This window comes from Haliotis rubra, unplaced genomic scaffold, assembly GCF_003918875.1.
Source record: "Haliotis rubra isolate DU_JTF1 unplaced genomic scaffold, ASM391887v1 Scf15, whole genome shotgun sequence".
Taxonomy (NCBI): domain Eukaryota; kingdom Metazoa; phylum Mollusca; class Gastropoda; order Lepetellida; family Haliotidae; genus Haliotis; species Haliotis rubra.
This window is the reverse complement of record NW_025765447.1, coordinates 4,094,419-4,110,136: the sequence shown is the minus strand read 5'-3', so window position 1 is coordinate 4,110,136 and position 15,718 is coordinate 4,094,419. Positions and strand designations below refer to the sequence as shown.

Here is a 15,718-nt window from a genome sequence, read left to right as displayed (position 1 = left end):
GCGTGTCGCCCAGTAGTGAAGGCCGCCATTGTGCAGACCTTACCGGGGTCAGTGTCAAAGCGTAGCGTAGCAGATCACGATAACCAGACTGAATACTATTCGTTCGTACCTCACTAGATATCCCTGTCGGGTCATCTGACCGTCATTCCGGGACTCCCGCTTTCCCGGCAATAGGCTTGTGTACATTGATATATTATGTCTATTCTACACATGCACTAAGTTCTTACTTCCGCGTTGCTAGCTCTGTTACACCATACAATATTTATCTTTCATTTGCAACCTGTATATTCAGCACACGTATATCTATGTAAAACAGTGAATTCACATATATCTGTGACATCATAATCACTACGATATTTTACTGTGTATTGTATTCCGCCCAGCAGGTGGACGGCCTTCACCTTTCAGGTGACCTGTTCAACGCGCTATCTAAACTATGGCGGAAGGTAGGTACTTGTGTGAGTGAATATGAAACATTGCATGTGTATATGTTGTATGTATTTCAGACATTAATGTTTGGAGACGTCTATTACCTACATGATACAGAATTTAGAACTTAGGCATGTATATCAATACAGATTTATGTAGGACGAAATAGAGTTCAAGATTATAGTCTATACATAGCGGCGTGTAGTATGTAGGACGCTGGGGGAGGGTGGTTGTGCATGGTGTATGGAAGAGTGGTAGTGCATGGCAAGGGGTAGCCTCGCTCCAAGGCTGTACTGAATGCTAAGCCCATGGATGTAAACTATTAGTAATTCTGAGAGGCAAGTCTAGATAAGCTGACAGTACCCCCGACTCTTATTCATTACTTTTTAGAAATTATCATTTAAACTATTAATTTATACCTTAGAGACTTGTGCAAGTGTAGGCATTGGGGTTCTATGGGTAGGGGATTGTATAAATTTGGTATTAAATAATTTTGTTCTTGCTATGACCTCAGTGATTTCCACAAGATCCTGAGCTTTGTTACCCGTCCAGTTTGGTACCTTTTTGTAAATATTTACCCACTTTAGATGATACATGTACATTCTCCGTTTGTTCACAACTCTGTTACGCTAACAGGCCATATGTTGACTATAGGTATGTGGCTGTCCCTCGTCAAATGTGGTCCCCGCACAAGGTCGTTTGAGGTCAGGATGTCATGTATGTTTATGAACAATGAACTTATTGTTAGTATGTATTAGCGATTTAAAGATTACTTCAGTTGATTAAATATGTGTAAGACCATCCACATTTTTATGTTTCTCATCTGCAAACTGGTGCTGACGAGGGGCGGGAGGGTGAAAAAAAAGTAAAACCAAAAAAACCCAGGTTTGCCATCTTCTTTCAAGCTGGGGACAGAAAATGACACTCCTACAGTACCCAGACCATAAAAAGAGGCTTTTCTTATTGTGAGAATCCTCTTTTCTCAATATTAGACCGCTCATATATCATTAAACATAAGGAAACTATATGGAATAATTATGCTATGCTAAAACCTTTAATAGAGCCTCTTTAAATGTCACATTGGATCAGAATACAACAAAGTCAGTTCTTCAAAACTGGCACTTTCTTTATTTTTGGAGAGCTTTATCACTTTTTGTAGTTTTTTTGGCCACCGGTCAAAGGCGGTCGTCCACTGGTAGCTCACTGGTTGCAGGTCCACAGTTTGTTTAATTTCCAAGCGCAATACGAATTGACACGATAGAAGATAACGGGAAAACGCCATGAAAAATCGGTATATTGTCACAGCATTTCCTACGACAGAACACGAGACAGTGTAAGTCTCGGGTGTCATAGCATCTATGAAATAATGTAAACTCACGTTATATATCAGCCCTTATGTTACTTCCGACGGCAATTTTTCAACTATTGCCGCATTCAAATTTAACAAATAGTTCTCATACTACCACCGACCTCAAGGTTAAAAGAATCAGAGATACACCTCCAACCAACGGACCTGTATCCCCTGGAAGACCTTTATCGCAAATGTATGATTATGACACATCCCTGACAATTGAAGAAATTCTGTGTAGAATGCAACCTTTAATTATATCTATGAATAGTAAGTTTTGATCAGCAGTTCTTCACCCATTTCATTTTGTTTTTAAATTGATATTGTTTCTGACGCATACTTAATGTACCACACACCTATTATCCAATTAGTCGGTTGCAGCATAAATACCAGTCATCATAGTTTGAAATAAAAGATTTAGCCCTTATAAAATGTGCCCATCAGTCAGTGCTGTGAGTCATTATATATGTTAATTCATTGATCCATTTCTTACAAAAGTTTAACACCATTCAACCTTTAAACATAAGTACTCATTTACAGAGATTTGTCTCAACACACAACGGATCATTCTGACAACCCAAGAGGACGTGTATGATAGAATTATATGTTTATAGAATCACATATGTATCTTCTTGTTTTAGTAACATTAAGTTGATAAAATATGTCACGTGACAGACCATATACTATCTAGCTATAGCTGTATATTCTGATTTTCATTCAACAGTTCTGAAGAAAACTTTAGTGTTATGTGTTTATATCAACAGCACTTAGAATACTGCGAGACAGTTATGTCTTTTTGGTTCATTTCCGAAATGTATTGTAGAAAAAGAGATTAATTTCGTGTTGGCCTGACCATGTTGTGATGTTTTGTTTTCCGGAGGGTCATAGTGAGTGAGTTCAGAGTCACATCGGCAGTATTTCAGCCCTATCGTGACGAGAAAAAATTACATACACAATGAATGGATGTAGTTAATATACACTCCTGTCTTCAATGGACTGTAAATTAACTGGACTGTCACAGATGTCGTTTAAAAAGTGTATGTAACCTTTACTTACAAACACATCTCTATACTTAACAACACAATGTAACTAGGGGATACAGATCGCTAGCAACTAAAGGTAGATCACTTACTGGGGACCATGGGGACTTAGTGAGTGAGTGAGTTATCGGCTATATTTCAGCCATATCGTGACGAGACCAAATTTGACATTGATAAGGAATATATGTATATTAGAAAACCCGTCGTTAAAGGACATAATAAAATTAGAACATAACATTAGCATTACAACTAGCATGTAACGTTAAAATAACAGCATATTCGGACGATACAAAATATGAAAACAGGCTATAGATCGCCAGCAACTGAAGGTAGATCACCATACCAGGGACCATGGGGACTTACAATACCTTTGCTACCGTATAAACACAAGCAGGATTTAAATAATCCTTCTAGATTAGTTTTGGCGATTATCAGCAAATTTAGCCTAAATCAATCTAACAAATAATAAACATACCTTGAATGAGGACAACTATTTTACACTACTTCAACCCCAAGGGTACAGCCAGAGGTACAAGGGTACAACACACTTCATACAAACTGTTTCATAAATATCGTTTCGAAAAATCAGTATGACCCACACGCTCGATTAATACTAATGTGTTAATACTATTGGTTTTAAAGAAATAAACTGACGAATTGCGGGAAACATAAAAGAAGAACTTAGGCATACACGTAAGATCTATATCCCATGGTATTTAGTGAGAACTGTGAGGTCAAAATCCTTACATTTAACTCATCAGTATTGGTCAGTAAACATATTGATGTTTTCCATAGGAAAGGGTCGGTACCAGTCCCCAGCTGTGGCGTGTCCGTCCCTGGCCGAGCTGACCAGGCTGTCCGAGGAGATGAGGCTACAATGCACCGATGACGATCTTCAGGCGGTAGGAGGTAGGTGTGGTCCGTAACAGGGTAGGTACGATCAAAATTATACCTTTTGTGTAGTCAGTTTCATAGCAGAGGTGTGGTCAACACACGATCTGTGTAGGTGTGTTTCCTCTGCCTTGTGAAGGAAAGACAACAAATATGAGGCCTGGAATTGATGATGAGGGGATTTAATCATGATAATAAACCTATGAATAAAGTGGGGTTGTGCCGGTTTAGAGGGCTTCCACTGTGGTCGACACAGCATTGATACAGAAATGTGTTGTGAGTACCGTTATGCCCTGTATGGTCGATTCAGGATTGATACAGGGAGGTGTTATTAGTACCGTAATACCAGACAAGGTCGACACACCATTAATACAGGGATGTGTTACCAGTACCGTAATATTTGGCATGGTCGACACAGCATTGAAACAAGGAGGCGTTATCATTACAATAATAACCAGCATAGACGACACATTATTGATACAGGAAGGCGTTATCAGTACCGTATTACCGATATGGTCGACACATCATTGATACAGGGAGATGTTATCAGTACCGTAATACCGATATGGTCGACGCAGCATTGATACAGGAAGGTGTTATGAGTACCGTAATACCGATATGGTCGACACATCATTTAAACAAGGAGGCGTTATCATTACCGTAATAACCAGCATGGTCGACACATCATTGATACAATGAGGTGTTATCAGTACCGTAATACCGATATGGTCGACACATCATTGATACAAGGGGGCGTTATCATTACCGTAATACCGATATGGTCGACACATCATTGATACAAGGAGGCGTTATCATTAACGTAATACCGATATGGTCGACACATCATTGATACAAGGGGGCGTTATCATTAACGTAATACCGATATGGTCGACACATCATTGATACAAGGGGGCGTTATCATTACCGTAATATGATATGGTCGACACATCATTGATACAAGGGGGCGTTATCATTAACGTAATACCGATATGGTCGACACATCATTGATACAAGGGGGCGTTATCATTAACGTAATATTATATGTTAGGATGCACATAATGATACAACATGCCCTTTCGTGTCTGTTGTTCGCGAAGAGATAATGCTCAACAGACAAAAAACACCCCAAGGAAATATATTGTCCTTGATGGCAAACGTTTTACCTGTCAATTTCCCCGTGTCGGCGCACGAAATTGAAGTCAAAATATGACGCATCGAAAATCATTACATGCCTTTGATGCGTCAACTCCAAGATTCCAAGAGCGTGAACTCATGGTGAAACATGTGCAGAATAATTCAAATTTTGATGCATCGGGCACCAAAATTATATCTGATGCATGTCCATTTAAAGTGACTTGTACAACGTGTTCCGTTGATTGTTCGAATTCATTTGAACCTTTGACCTCTCTGCCAACGTGTTTGTTACGTGTACCAGACCTTTGGGCAAGATAGGCTAAGGTGAACATTTAACATTCCTTCATAACGTGTACCAGACCTTGGGGCAAGATGGGCGAAGGTGAACATTTAACTTTCCTTTATAACGTGTACCAGACCTTGGGGCAAGATGGGCCAAGGTGAACATTTAACTTTCCTTTATAACGTGTACCAAACCTTGGGGCAAGATGGGCCAAGGTGAACATTTAACTTTCCTTTATAACGAGTACGTGACTTTGGGGCAAGATGGGCCAAGGTGAACATTTAACTTTCCTTTATAACGTGTACCAGACCTTGGGGCAAGATGGGCCAAGGTGAACATTTAACTTTCCTTTATAACGAGTACCAAACCTTGGGGCAAGATGGGCCAAGGTGAACATTTAACTTTCCTTTATAACGAGTACGTGACTTTGGGGCAAGATGGGCCAAGGTGAACATTTAACTTTCCTTTATAACGTGTACCAAACCTTGGGGCAAGATGGGCCAAGGTGAACATTTAACTTACCTTTATAAGGTGTACCAGACCTTGGGGCAAGATGGGCCAAGGTGAACATTTAACTTTCCTTTATAACGTGTACCAGACCTTGGGGCAAGATGGGCCAAGGTGAACATGTAACTTTCCTTTATAACGTGTACCAGACCTTGGGGCAAGATGGGCCAAGGTGAACATTTAACTTTCCTTTGTAGCGTGTACATGTTTGTGCCATCCCTATGATTACGTATTAGTCTGGTCGCTTCTAATTGTATAACATTAATTTATCGCAAAACCGATATCAAATTCTAAATTGGTTGGTTTCTAGATTATCTGATTGGCTAAAAAGTAGGTCATTGTCTGAATTGATTAATGAGACTCATGTTTCGGTTTGAACGTCATTACATTATGTTTACAGAGGAGATGAAGTACTTTGCCAGTGAACTCCAGCGAGTCGCACAGCTTGCGCAGCCATCACTTCCGGTCAGTTATCCTCGAACCCCAGGATACAGACCCGTGCAAGAGAACAATCCATATAATGCTTGGTAATATACATATTTATGTTGGGATTACTTGTCTTCCACGTGTGCTGTTTTGACATGAGTACAAATGCTAACGGTGTACCTACTAATAATAAATCCCGTTTAAACTAGACAGTGTGAAAACAAAAGGTGTAAATCTGATTTTCAGGTACTGGCGTTGTGACATCAAAGGCGCCGACACGGGGAAATTGGCAGGTAAAACGTTCGCCATCAAGGACAACATAGCCGTAGCCGGGGTTCCGATGATGAACGGAAGTAAAATCCTGGAAGGATACACTCCAGAGTTTGACGCTACTGTAGTCACCAGAATCCTAGATGCCGGTAATTATCAAATCTTTCAAACATTGGAAACCTCCCATCTTCAAGCCATCAAATATATTTAATAAAAACCCATGTTGATCATTCATCCACAAGTCACAAACACAGCTCGGTAAGTCAAGGTGAGGTGAGGTGAGGTGAGGTGAGGTGAGGTGAGGTGAGGTGAGGTGAGGTGAAATGGGGTTTAACGTCGTACTTAAGAATATTTCGCTCATATGACAACGTGCTTGCGTGTGTATGTGTGGCTGTTTGTTCTAGCTCAGACTTAAGCTGGTTTTATAGTGCTAGCTCACTAAGATACCAGACACATTACACTGACTTCTACCCGACAGTCCTTGTTTTACCCATTAATGCCGAGCGCCAGGCACGGAACAACAAGTACCATATTTCAATTTATTTTGGTATGACGCGGCCGGGGATCGAACCCACGACCTTCCGCTCTCCGGGCGAACACTCTAACCACTAAACCACGGAGCCAGTTCGGTAATTCAGGGACCGATGGGAATTTGAACTCGTGGCAGTCGACACCAGATCTACTGTTTCCACTCAGTAGCAGTGTTCGATAGAATTCAATCTCGTCTGTTCTGTCTAAAAGGGACCCGTGAAGATCCGGAGTAGAATATTGGCCTTCAGTTACCCATGCGTTTTCGTAAGAGGCGACTAACAGGATCGGGTGGTCAGGCTCGCTGACTTGGTTGACTAATGTCATCGGTTCCCAATTGCGCAGATCGATGCTCATGCTGTTGATCACTGGATTGTCTAGTCAAGACTCGATTATTTACAGACCGCCGCCATATAGCTGGAATATTGCTGAGTGCGGCGTAAAACTAAACTCACTCACTGTCTAAAAGGATTCTATTTCCACCAGGTGGCAGAATCGTGGGAAAAGCTAACTGTGAACACCTGTGTTTGAGTGGTTGGAGTTTCACCTGTGATGCTGGACCTGTGAGGAACCCACTTGACGAGACAAGGACCACAGGGGGGTCCAGCTCTGGCAGCGGGGCTCTGGTACGTGTCGTGTGAGACGGTGAATGCATTTTACCTTGGCACCGGATGGTTTCGATAGTGTTTCAAAATGTTCACCGGTTGACATGTGGAGCAAATCTCCATATCTAGTCAGTGACACAAAGAATGCAATCCCTGTTTTGCACGATATGTTTCCATGAGTGGCTTAAGTTTTCTGTTGATTTGCTTTTGTGTGTGTTGAAGAATGGTGTAACCGACGAGGCAGGGTAGCCTCACCTTCTGGTGGACACCTCGTATCATCTCTATTTAACAGTAATTCATAGATATGTGCGCATGATGTACAGCGGTAATCGACTTTTGCCCACGAAAGTGGAAAGGATTGTGGCATTGTTTGCAGACCCGTGAATATCCGGGTTAGAATTGGTGTTCAGCAACTAATGCTTGTCGTAAGAGGCGACTAACGGCATCGGGTGGTCAGACTTGCTGACTTGGTTCACACATGTGGTCGTATCCCAATTGCTCTGACCGATGCTCATGATGTCAATCACTGGATTGACTGGTCCAGACTCGATTATTTACAGATCGTCGCAAACAACAAACAAACACCGTTTGCCTCACGTGACAAGGAGTACTGAAGACAGTATACATTAAGATATCCCTCACACGAGACAAGCACATGTTACAGGTTGCATCAGGTGAGGTCGATATGGCGCTTGGCGGAGACCAAGGAGGGTCCATCCGGATCCCAGCCAGCTGGTGTGGCATTGTGGGATTGAAGCCCACATTTGGTCTTGTCCCCTATACCGGAGCTATGTCAATGGAGACAACCTTGGATCACCTTGGACCCATGACGAAAACTGTAGCCGACTGCGCTCTGTTGCTGGAGGTAGGTAGATCAGGACGGCGGTCATTTCCAAGCTAATAGAAACAAGCAGTTCAATTTATTTCCGAATACATGTATATTTTTAATTTTCCATTTGATTAATATATCCTCATATTTAATGTAAATATATATAAAAATGTACCAAAAATTTACCAAAATGTAAAGGCTACATTTTGAAGTTTTTAGTTTTGGGTGTCTTACCATAACTCCTTACCTTCAACATCTGTCGATCTAGAGATACTATATTTTGATCAAGCAAACTGGACAAGTTTTCGAATACATGGCCGTGATAGGTCACCAAAGAATAATCTGTATCTCGTTGAAAGAAAATTCTTTTGTCTGAAACCGTTAGAAAAAGCGTTTGTTCACAAATATCTCAAGCGATGTAGAGGAGGGTTCATTCATCACAACTCTACGTTCCAGGTACTTGCGGGTTATGACTGTGGCCGAGATCCCAGACAGTATGCCAAAACTGTGGTGCCTGAGTATTCTAAACTGGTGAGTTGAGGTGAATAGATTAACCGAATGATTTGACTGACTGAACGACTGTTTTAAAGTGAATAGAAGAACCGAATGATTTGAGTGACTGAACGAATCTTTTACAGTGAATAGATTAACCGAATGATTCGAGTGACTGAACGATTGTTTTAAAAAGAATAGATTAACTGAATGATTCGAGTGACTGAACGATTATTTTAAAGTGAATAGATTAACCGAATGATTTGAGTGACTGAACGATTGTTTTAAAGTGATTAGAATAACCAACTGATATGAGTGACTGAACGATTGTTTTAAGGTGAATAGATTAACCGAATGATTTGAGTGACTGAACGATTGTTTTAAAGTGAATAGAATAACCAAATGATTTGAGTGACTGAACGATTGTTTTGAAGTGATTAGAATAACCAACTGATCTATATATTGTTTTAAAGCGAATACATTAACGGAATGATTTGAGTGACTGAACGATTGTTTTAAAGTGAAGGGATTAACGGAATGATTTGAGTGACTGGACGATTGTGTTAAAGTGAATAGATTAACCGAATGATTTGAGTGACTGAACGATTGTTTTAAAGTGAATAGATTAACGAAGTGATTTGAGTGACTGAAAGACTGTTTTAGAGTGTATAGAATAACAGAATGATTTGAGTGACTGAACGAATGTTTTAAAGTGAAAAGATCAACCGAATGATTCGAGTGACTGAACGATTGTTTCAAGGTGAATAGATTAACCGAATGATTTGACTGACTGAACGACTGTTTTAAAGTGAATAGAAGAACCGAATGATTTGAGTGACTGAACGAATCTTTTACAGTGAATAGATTAACCGAATGATTCGAGTGACTGAACGATTGTTTTAAAGTGAATAGATTAACTGAATGATTCGAGTGACTGAACGATTGTTTTAAAGTAAATAGATTAGCGGAATGATTTGAGTGACTGAACGATTGTTTTAAAGTGAAAAGATTAACCGAATGATTCGAGTGACTGAACGATTGTTCTAAGGTGAATAGATTAACCGAATGATTGAGTGACCGAACGATTGTTTTAAAGTGAATAGAATAACCAACTGATATGAGTGACTGAACGATTGTTTTAAGACGAATAGATTAACCGAATGATTTGAGTGACTGAACGATTGTTTTAAAGTGAATAGAATAAATAAATGATTTGAGTGACTGAACGATTGTTTTGAAGTGAATAGATTAACCGAATGATTTGAGTGATTGAATAATTGTTTTAAAGCGAATATGTTAACGGAATGATTTGAGTGACTGAACGATTGGGTTAAAGTGAATAGATTAACCGAATGATTTGAGTGACTGAACGAATGTTTTAAAGTGAATAGAACAACCGAATGATTTAAGTGACTGAACGATTGTTTTAAAGTGAATAGATTAACCGAATGATTTGAGTGACTGAACAAATGTTTTAAAGTGAATAGAACAACCGAATGATTTGAGTGACTAAACGAATGTTTTAAAGTGAAAAGATTAACCGAATGATTCGAGTGACTGAACGATTGTTTTAAGGTGAATAGATTAACCGAATGATTTGAGTGACCAAACCGAAGCATAAGTCTCATTAACCTATTCAGACAATGACCTACTTTTCAGCCGATCCGAATTTCTCGTGTGAAAGTGAAAATAGACATCACAAACAACTATGGTTACACTGAATTCCAATTCCTTGTTTCATAAGAAAATGGTATTTACTAATGAATTTTAATTTTAAACTTTAATAACATCGTATGTCCTTATTTTATGGCGAGGTGTAGGCAGAATGGCCTTAACTAAGACTTCACAGACTGTCCCAGTTTGATGAGGTAGTAAAATGATTCACAATGCATCTGGCTCTATGGCAACACCTGTTATGTGTTTTTTATTCTTATTCAGTGTAGTTCTTTCACGCACAATGTGATTGATATAATATCAAGTCCGTATCAGACCGCCAACCGTTTCTAGCGGCAGAGCCTCGTTTTGAGATTTCCACGATTTCCAGGTTTCTGTTTGTCAGTGCTCGCTGTACGACAGAGCACGCTGCACGACATGTTTGGATGGATTAGAAGGAGCGTAGTGTTGCAAAATACAAGTGCTTAGATGTATCAAATAATACTGATTAATATTTCTGTATCCAGTTAAATGAATTGGTCTCAAAATTCTGGACTGGTTATTGTACTAAGTTGCGCAATAGGACGGAACCCAGTCAACAGGAAACGAGACTGTTGTGTAATCAATGTTTTGACTTGGAACGAATGTTTTGAAGGTCACATCGAGAAGGGTTCTTGATGGTTAAAGCTTTCGTCCGGGTTCGATTCCCCACATGGGTACAATGTGTGATACCCGTTTTGGGTGTCCCCCGCCGTGATATTATTGGAATATTGCCACAAGCGGCGTAAAACCTTACTCACTACGATTTCTAGTCTTAAGACAAAACAAATAACTGACGCAGAAATTATGAGAAGCACTAAAACCATTTACATGATAATAAATATCATGAACATATTATTTATGACTATCACTGTCAAACAATGATGATTCCAAACGTTCGCGAAAAGGTATCCTGCACCATTGATTGAACCAGACCCTAACTCATGTTAAGTTATGTCCAAGCCCGAAAAGCATTTCGAATTTGCAGCCTTACATACTTTTATAATAATCCTTCTTATCCATTTGTGTTTTTCAGATTGATGCTGGCATCTCCGGCAAGAAGATCGGTGTGTTGAAGGAAGGCTTTGATGTGTGTACGGAGCCAGACGTGGTGGAGATAGTGAGGAGAGAAGTGGATAGACTGAAGGAAGCAGGGGCGGAGGTTGAGGAAGTATCACTGCCCATACATCTGGATGGTATAATAACGTTTTCAGTGTTTTGGATTCGTTGAAAACATAAATCACAAACGTCGATAGGAAACTGATAATTTCCGACCATAATGGGCTGAGGGGTGCAGGTAACATTCGCTGGAGGACGATGTAACGACGATGTAACGACGATGTAACGACATCGCTCCGCTTAGTCATGAGGTTGTTCTTCTTTCTCAGGGGCGGGGCGGTTGCCTCGTGATTCAAGCGTTCGCTCGCCACGCTGAAGACCCGGGGTTCGATTCCCCACATGGGTGCAATGTGTGAAGCCCATTTCTGGTGTATTGCTGGAATATTGCTTGGAGCGGCTTAAAACCATACTCACTCACTCACTTACTCATTTTCTCAACACAATGCACATTAACTCGATGCAGCGGTCGATGAGGGAGCCTTCCCTCGAAACACGGAGCCTGAGACTAGCACTAATCTCTGTACTGTCGAGCATTCCAGAACTTATCTCCGTACCGTCCAGCAGTATAGAACCCATCTCCGCACCGTGGAGCTGTACAGAACTCATCTCCGTACCGTGGAGCAGTATAGAACCCATCTCCGTACCGTCCAGCAGTAAAGAACCCATCTCTGTACCGTGGAGCTGTACAAACTCATCTCCGTACCGTGGAGCAGTACAAACTCATCTCCGTACCGTCCAGCAGTATAGAACCCATCTCCGTACCGTCCAGCAGTATAGAACCCATCTCCGTACCGTCCATCAGTATAGAACCCATCTCCGTACCGTCAAGCTGTACAAACTTACCTCCGTACTGTCCAGCAGTATAGAACCCATCTCCGTACCGTCCAGCAGTATAGAACTCATCTCCTTACCGTCGTCCAGTATAGACCTAATCTCCGTACCGTCCAGCAGTATAGACCTAATCTCCGTACCGTTGAGCAGTATACAACCATCAGGAAAATGAACGCTGACATTGACATCACGTCCAAAACCCTTGGCTCGTTTACGAAAATATTGAATATGTGCTCTGTAGTCATTGTGCATTTTGGCATTTTTATGTACAGACCTGATCGTCCACGAGTAAATTGACTGATCTACCTTGCCACGTTTAAGATGAATATGGTTGAAACATGCAAGGGTCATGTAGCACGTGACGACCATCCTTGGTGCTGCTTGACACGATACTTTGCTAGTGAGTGAGTGAGTGAGTCGCACTCAGCAATGTTCCAGCTATATGGCGACTGTCTGTCCATTATCGAGTCTGAACCAGACAACCCTGTGATCAACATCATGAGCACCGTTCTACGCTATTGGGTTACAATGCAACATGTGTTTTCTTAGTGAATCTGAAGATCGATATGCTGCATTATATTGTTGTGTTGCTATAAATATTAAATATATGAAGAAATTTAAAACTATTACGTTACTTTGTGTGTTTTTGTTTTGATGGGGAGGGGGAGTTGTTCGGGAGCCAATTTACCCAGGGGGCAGTTGTCCGGGGGCCATAATGGACGGGGGCAGATAGCCAGGGGGTAGTGGTCCGGGGGGCAGTTAGCCTAGACCCGTGTCAACCAAGTCAGCGAGCCTGACCACCCGATCCCGCTCGTCGCCTCTAACGACAAGCATGGGTTACTGAACACCATTGCTTCACGGGTGACCTGTTAAGTCCTTTATGCTTATGTATTGCTATTGATTCTTCCGACAGGCCCAACAATCTGGAGTCCAGTATTAATGCAGGGAGTTTACAACTGTTTGATCCAGGGTAATGGTAAGAAAGTATGTACGGATCCTCTGATTATTAATGTTTTCATTCTTGAATCTAGTGCAGCTATTCTTTCCCAAAGAGATCCTTCACACATCATAACAGGAAACTCGTAACATATGAGTTGCTGAACGTTATGTTGAGGTTGTAAGTGAAAAGTATATATGAGTTATATATTAGAAATCTGACTTCTAATATTGGCTGCGGGGTAGCCTAGTGGTTTAAGTGTTCACTTGTCACGCCAAAGGTTCGATTCCCCACCTGGGTAATTTGGTGAAGCCAATTTCCGCTGTTGCTTGACTTCTGTTATGAGCAGCGTCACGCTATACAAAACAAAACACATGGGTTCCAGTATCATGTTCTTTCCATGTAAACTTTATCCTTTTCATTTGATTTTTCTTCTGCTGTGACACTGACACCTCGCAAACATCACTCCATGAACATATTTTACATGATAATATACACGTGTCCGTAGAGTCTTAGTAACATGTTATTAATCATTAAAACTCTTTGATAAGGTATTTTATAAAGGGAATAAGCGACAGCACAAACGAAAAACCGCGTCAAGAGTAGATTCAAAAATATGATTAATAAAACTGTGCGTATTCAGATGAATTATATATGTGAAAATGGCTGTGTATATTTAATCTTCAGGCACTGGACAGTTCTGGAAGGGCTTCTACCCCTTGTCAATGCAAGAAGCGATTTGTCGGGGCCTGTATACCCGGCCACACGATATCGCCCGACATGTGAAGAGGTTCTGTCTCAAGGCCGAGTACCTGAATAGACAGTACCAGAACAAGTTCTATGCCATAGGACAGAACATGACCCTGGTCCTCACCAAGGCATATGACCAGGTCCTGGAACAATACGACGTTCTTGTTATGCCGACTTTGCCTTTCAAGGCTTCCAAGTTGCCCAAGGCGGGTGAAGGTAAGATCGCCACAAATACGTTTCCTTAGCAAAAAATACAATTCTCAATAATACACGTTAATCCTGTGTGAAGAATACATTTGAAATATTGACTGATATAACAAGAACATTGGTCATTCTGCTTCTCAGCTACCCGGAACGATGTTTGATAATCATTTTTCATTTTGCCATCGATCTTATTACCCAATGATTCTGCAGCAATGCGTAATGATATGATAGTTACCGACAGGTACCCTGTGTCTGTCACATTTCAAACTGATGACTACATATAAAGATGAACTGCAGTGCCGTGTCTATTTTTGTATCATGCTAGAGCCGGAAAGTTCGATGGTTCCCAACACAGCTCCCTTCAATAGCACCGGACATCCAGCTCTCTCCATCAACGCTGGATTCAGCGAAGGACTTCCGGTGGGCATGCAGATCGTTGGACGCCATTTCGACGAGACAACGGTCCTCCAAGTGGCAAGATCATACGAGAAAATAAGGGATATTAATAAATAAAACATATTCATGCATGTTTAATAATGATGACATGATGACATGCATGGTGTATCACTGAACACGTTTCGTACAAATATACTTTTGAAAGTGCCACTCTGTCCTGAATGGTATTTGTTTTCACAAGTCTTGAGACCTTCAAATGACAAGTATAGGCGGAGATTATTTGATAACCTTTTGTTGTGTATAATTCATTTGCACCGAGGACTGCACAAGAAATGTTTGTGTAATACAATTTTTTGTGCGGCTGATTCTACACCCAAGAACATATGCAAACATGGTTGTTAAACTACAATAAAATCTTACTGCTTTAGTTTTGCTTGTCAATGAAAATAATGAATACGCTGTGTCCCCTCAGTGCTGACCATTCCCTGTGCTGAACTATCCCCTGTACTGAATGTTACTCACTGTGCTGAACTATCTATGGAATCCGAGAAGGGACATTGTTACTGTGTCGCATTGTCGCCCTCTCAAAAACAAGTAAAGTGAGGCAAAATAAACCAAAACGCGACACGCGACATTTCGCCCCGTTTGTCGCATTGTCGCGATGTCGCGTGTCGCGTTTTAGTTAATTTTGCTTGTATTTGAGAGGGCTACAACGCGACAATGCGACAATGCGACAACGCGACAATGTCCCTTCCAGGATTCCATAACTAGCCCTTTGCGTTAAACACCAATACCCTCTCTATTGAACAGCCTCGACTGTGCTGAACATGACACTCTGTGTTGAATATCCCCTGTGTTTGGCAGTCGCCTATATGCAACATTATCATCTGTACTGATCTCTCCCCTCAGTCTTAAACATAATCCTGTTCGTTGAACAGTCCCCTTTGCCGATTATTTCCCTCAATGTTGAGCATTCCCCTCCTTGTTGAACATAAGCAGAGCTGTCG

The 15,718-nt window shown here is 41.0% G+C and overlaps 1 protein-coding gene across 1 annotated transcript; it reads left to right on the top strand.

The window, feature by feature from the left end:
- The first annotated feature begins 297 nt into the window (after window positions 1-297).
- Window positions 298-15,138, top strand: LOC124270217 (amidase-like). Its single transcript, XM_046705257.1, has 11 exons — window positions 298-446; window positions 3,613-3,726; window positions 6,033-6,159; window positions 6,305-6,477; window positions 7,343-7,482; window positions 8,126-8,326; window positions 8,747-8,821; window positions 11,511-11,670; window positions 13,338-13,400; window positions 14,049-14,327; window positions 14,641-15,138. The coding sequence occupies exons 1-11, from the start codon at window positions 437-439 to the stop codon at window positions 14,826-14,828; spliced, it is 1,530 nt and encodes a 509-aa protein (XP_046561213.1). The 5' UTR covers window positions 298-436; the 3' UTR covers window positions 14,829-15,138.
- Window positions 15,139-15,718: the final 580 nt, after the last annotated feature.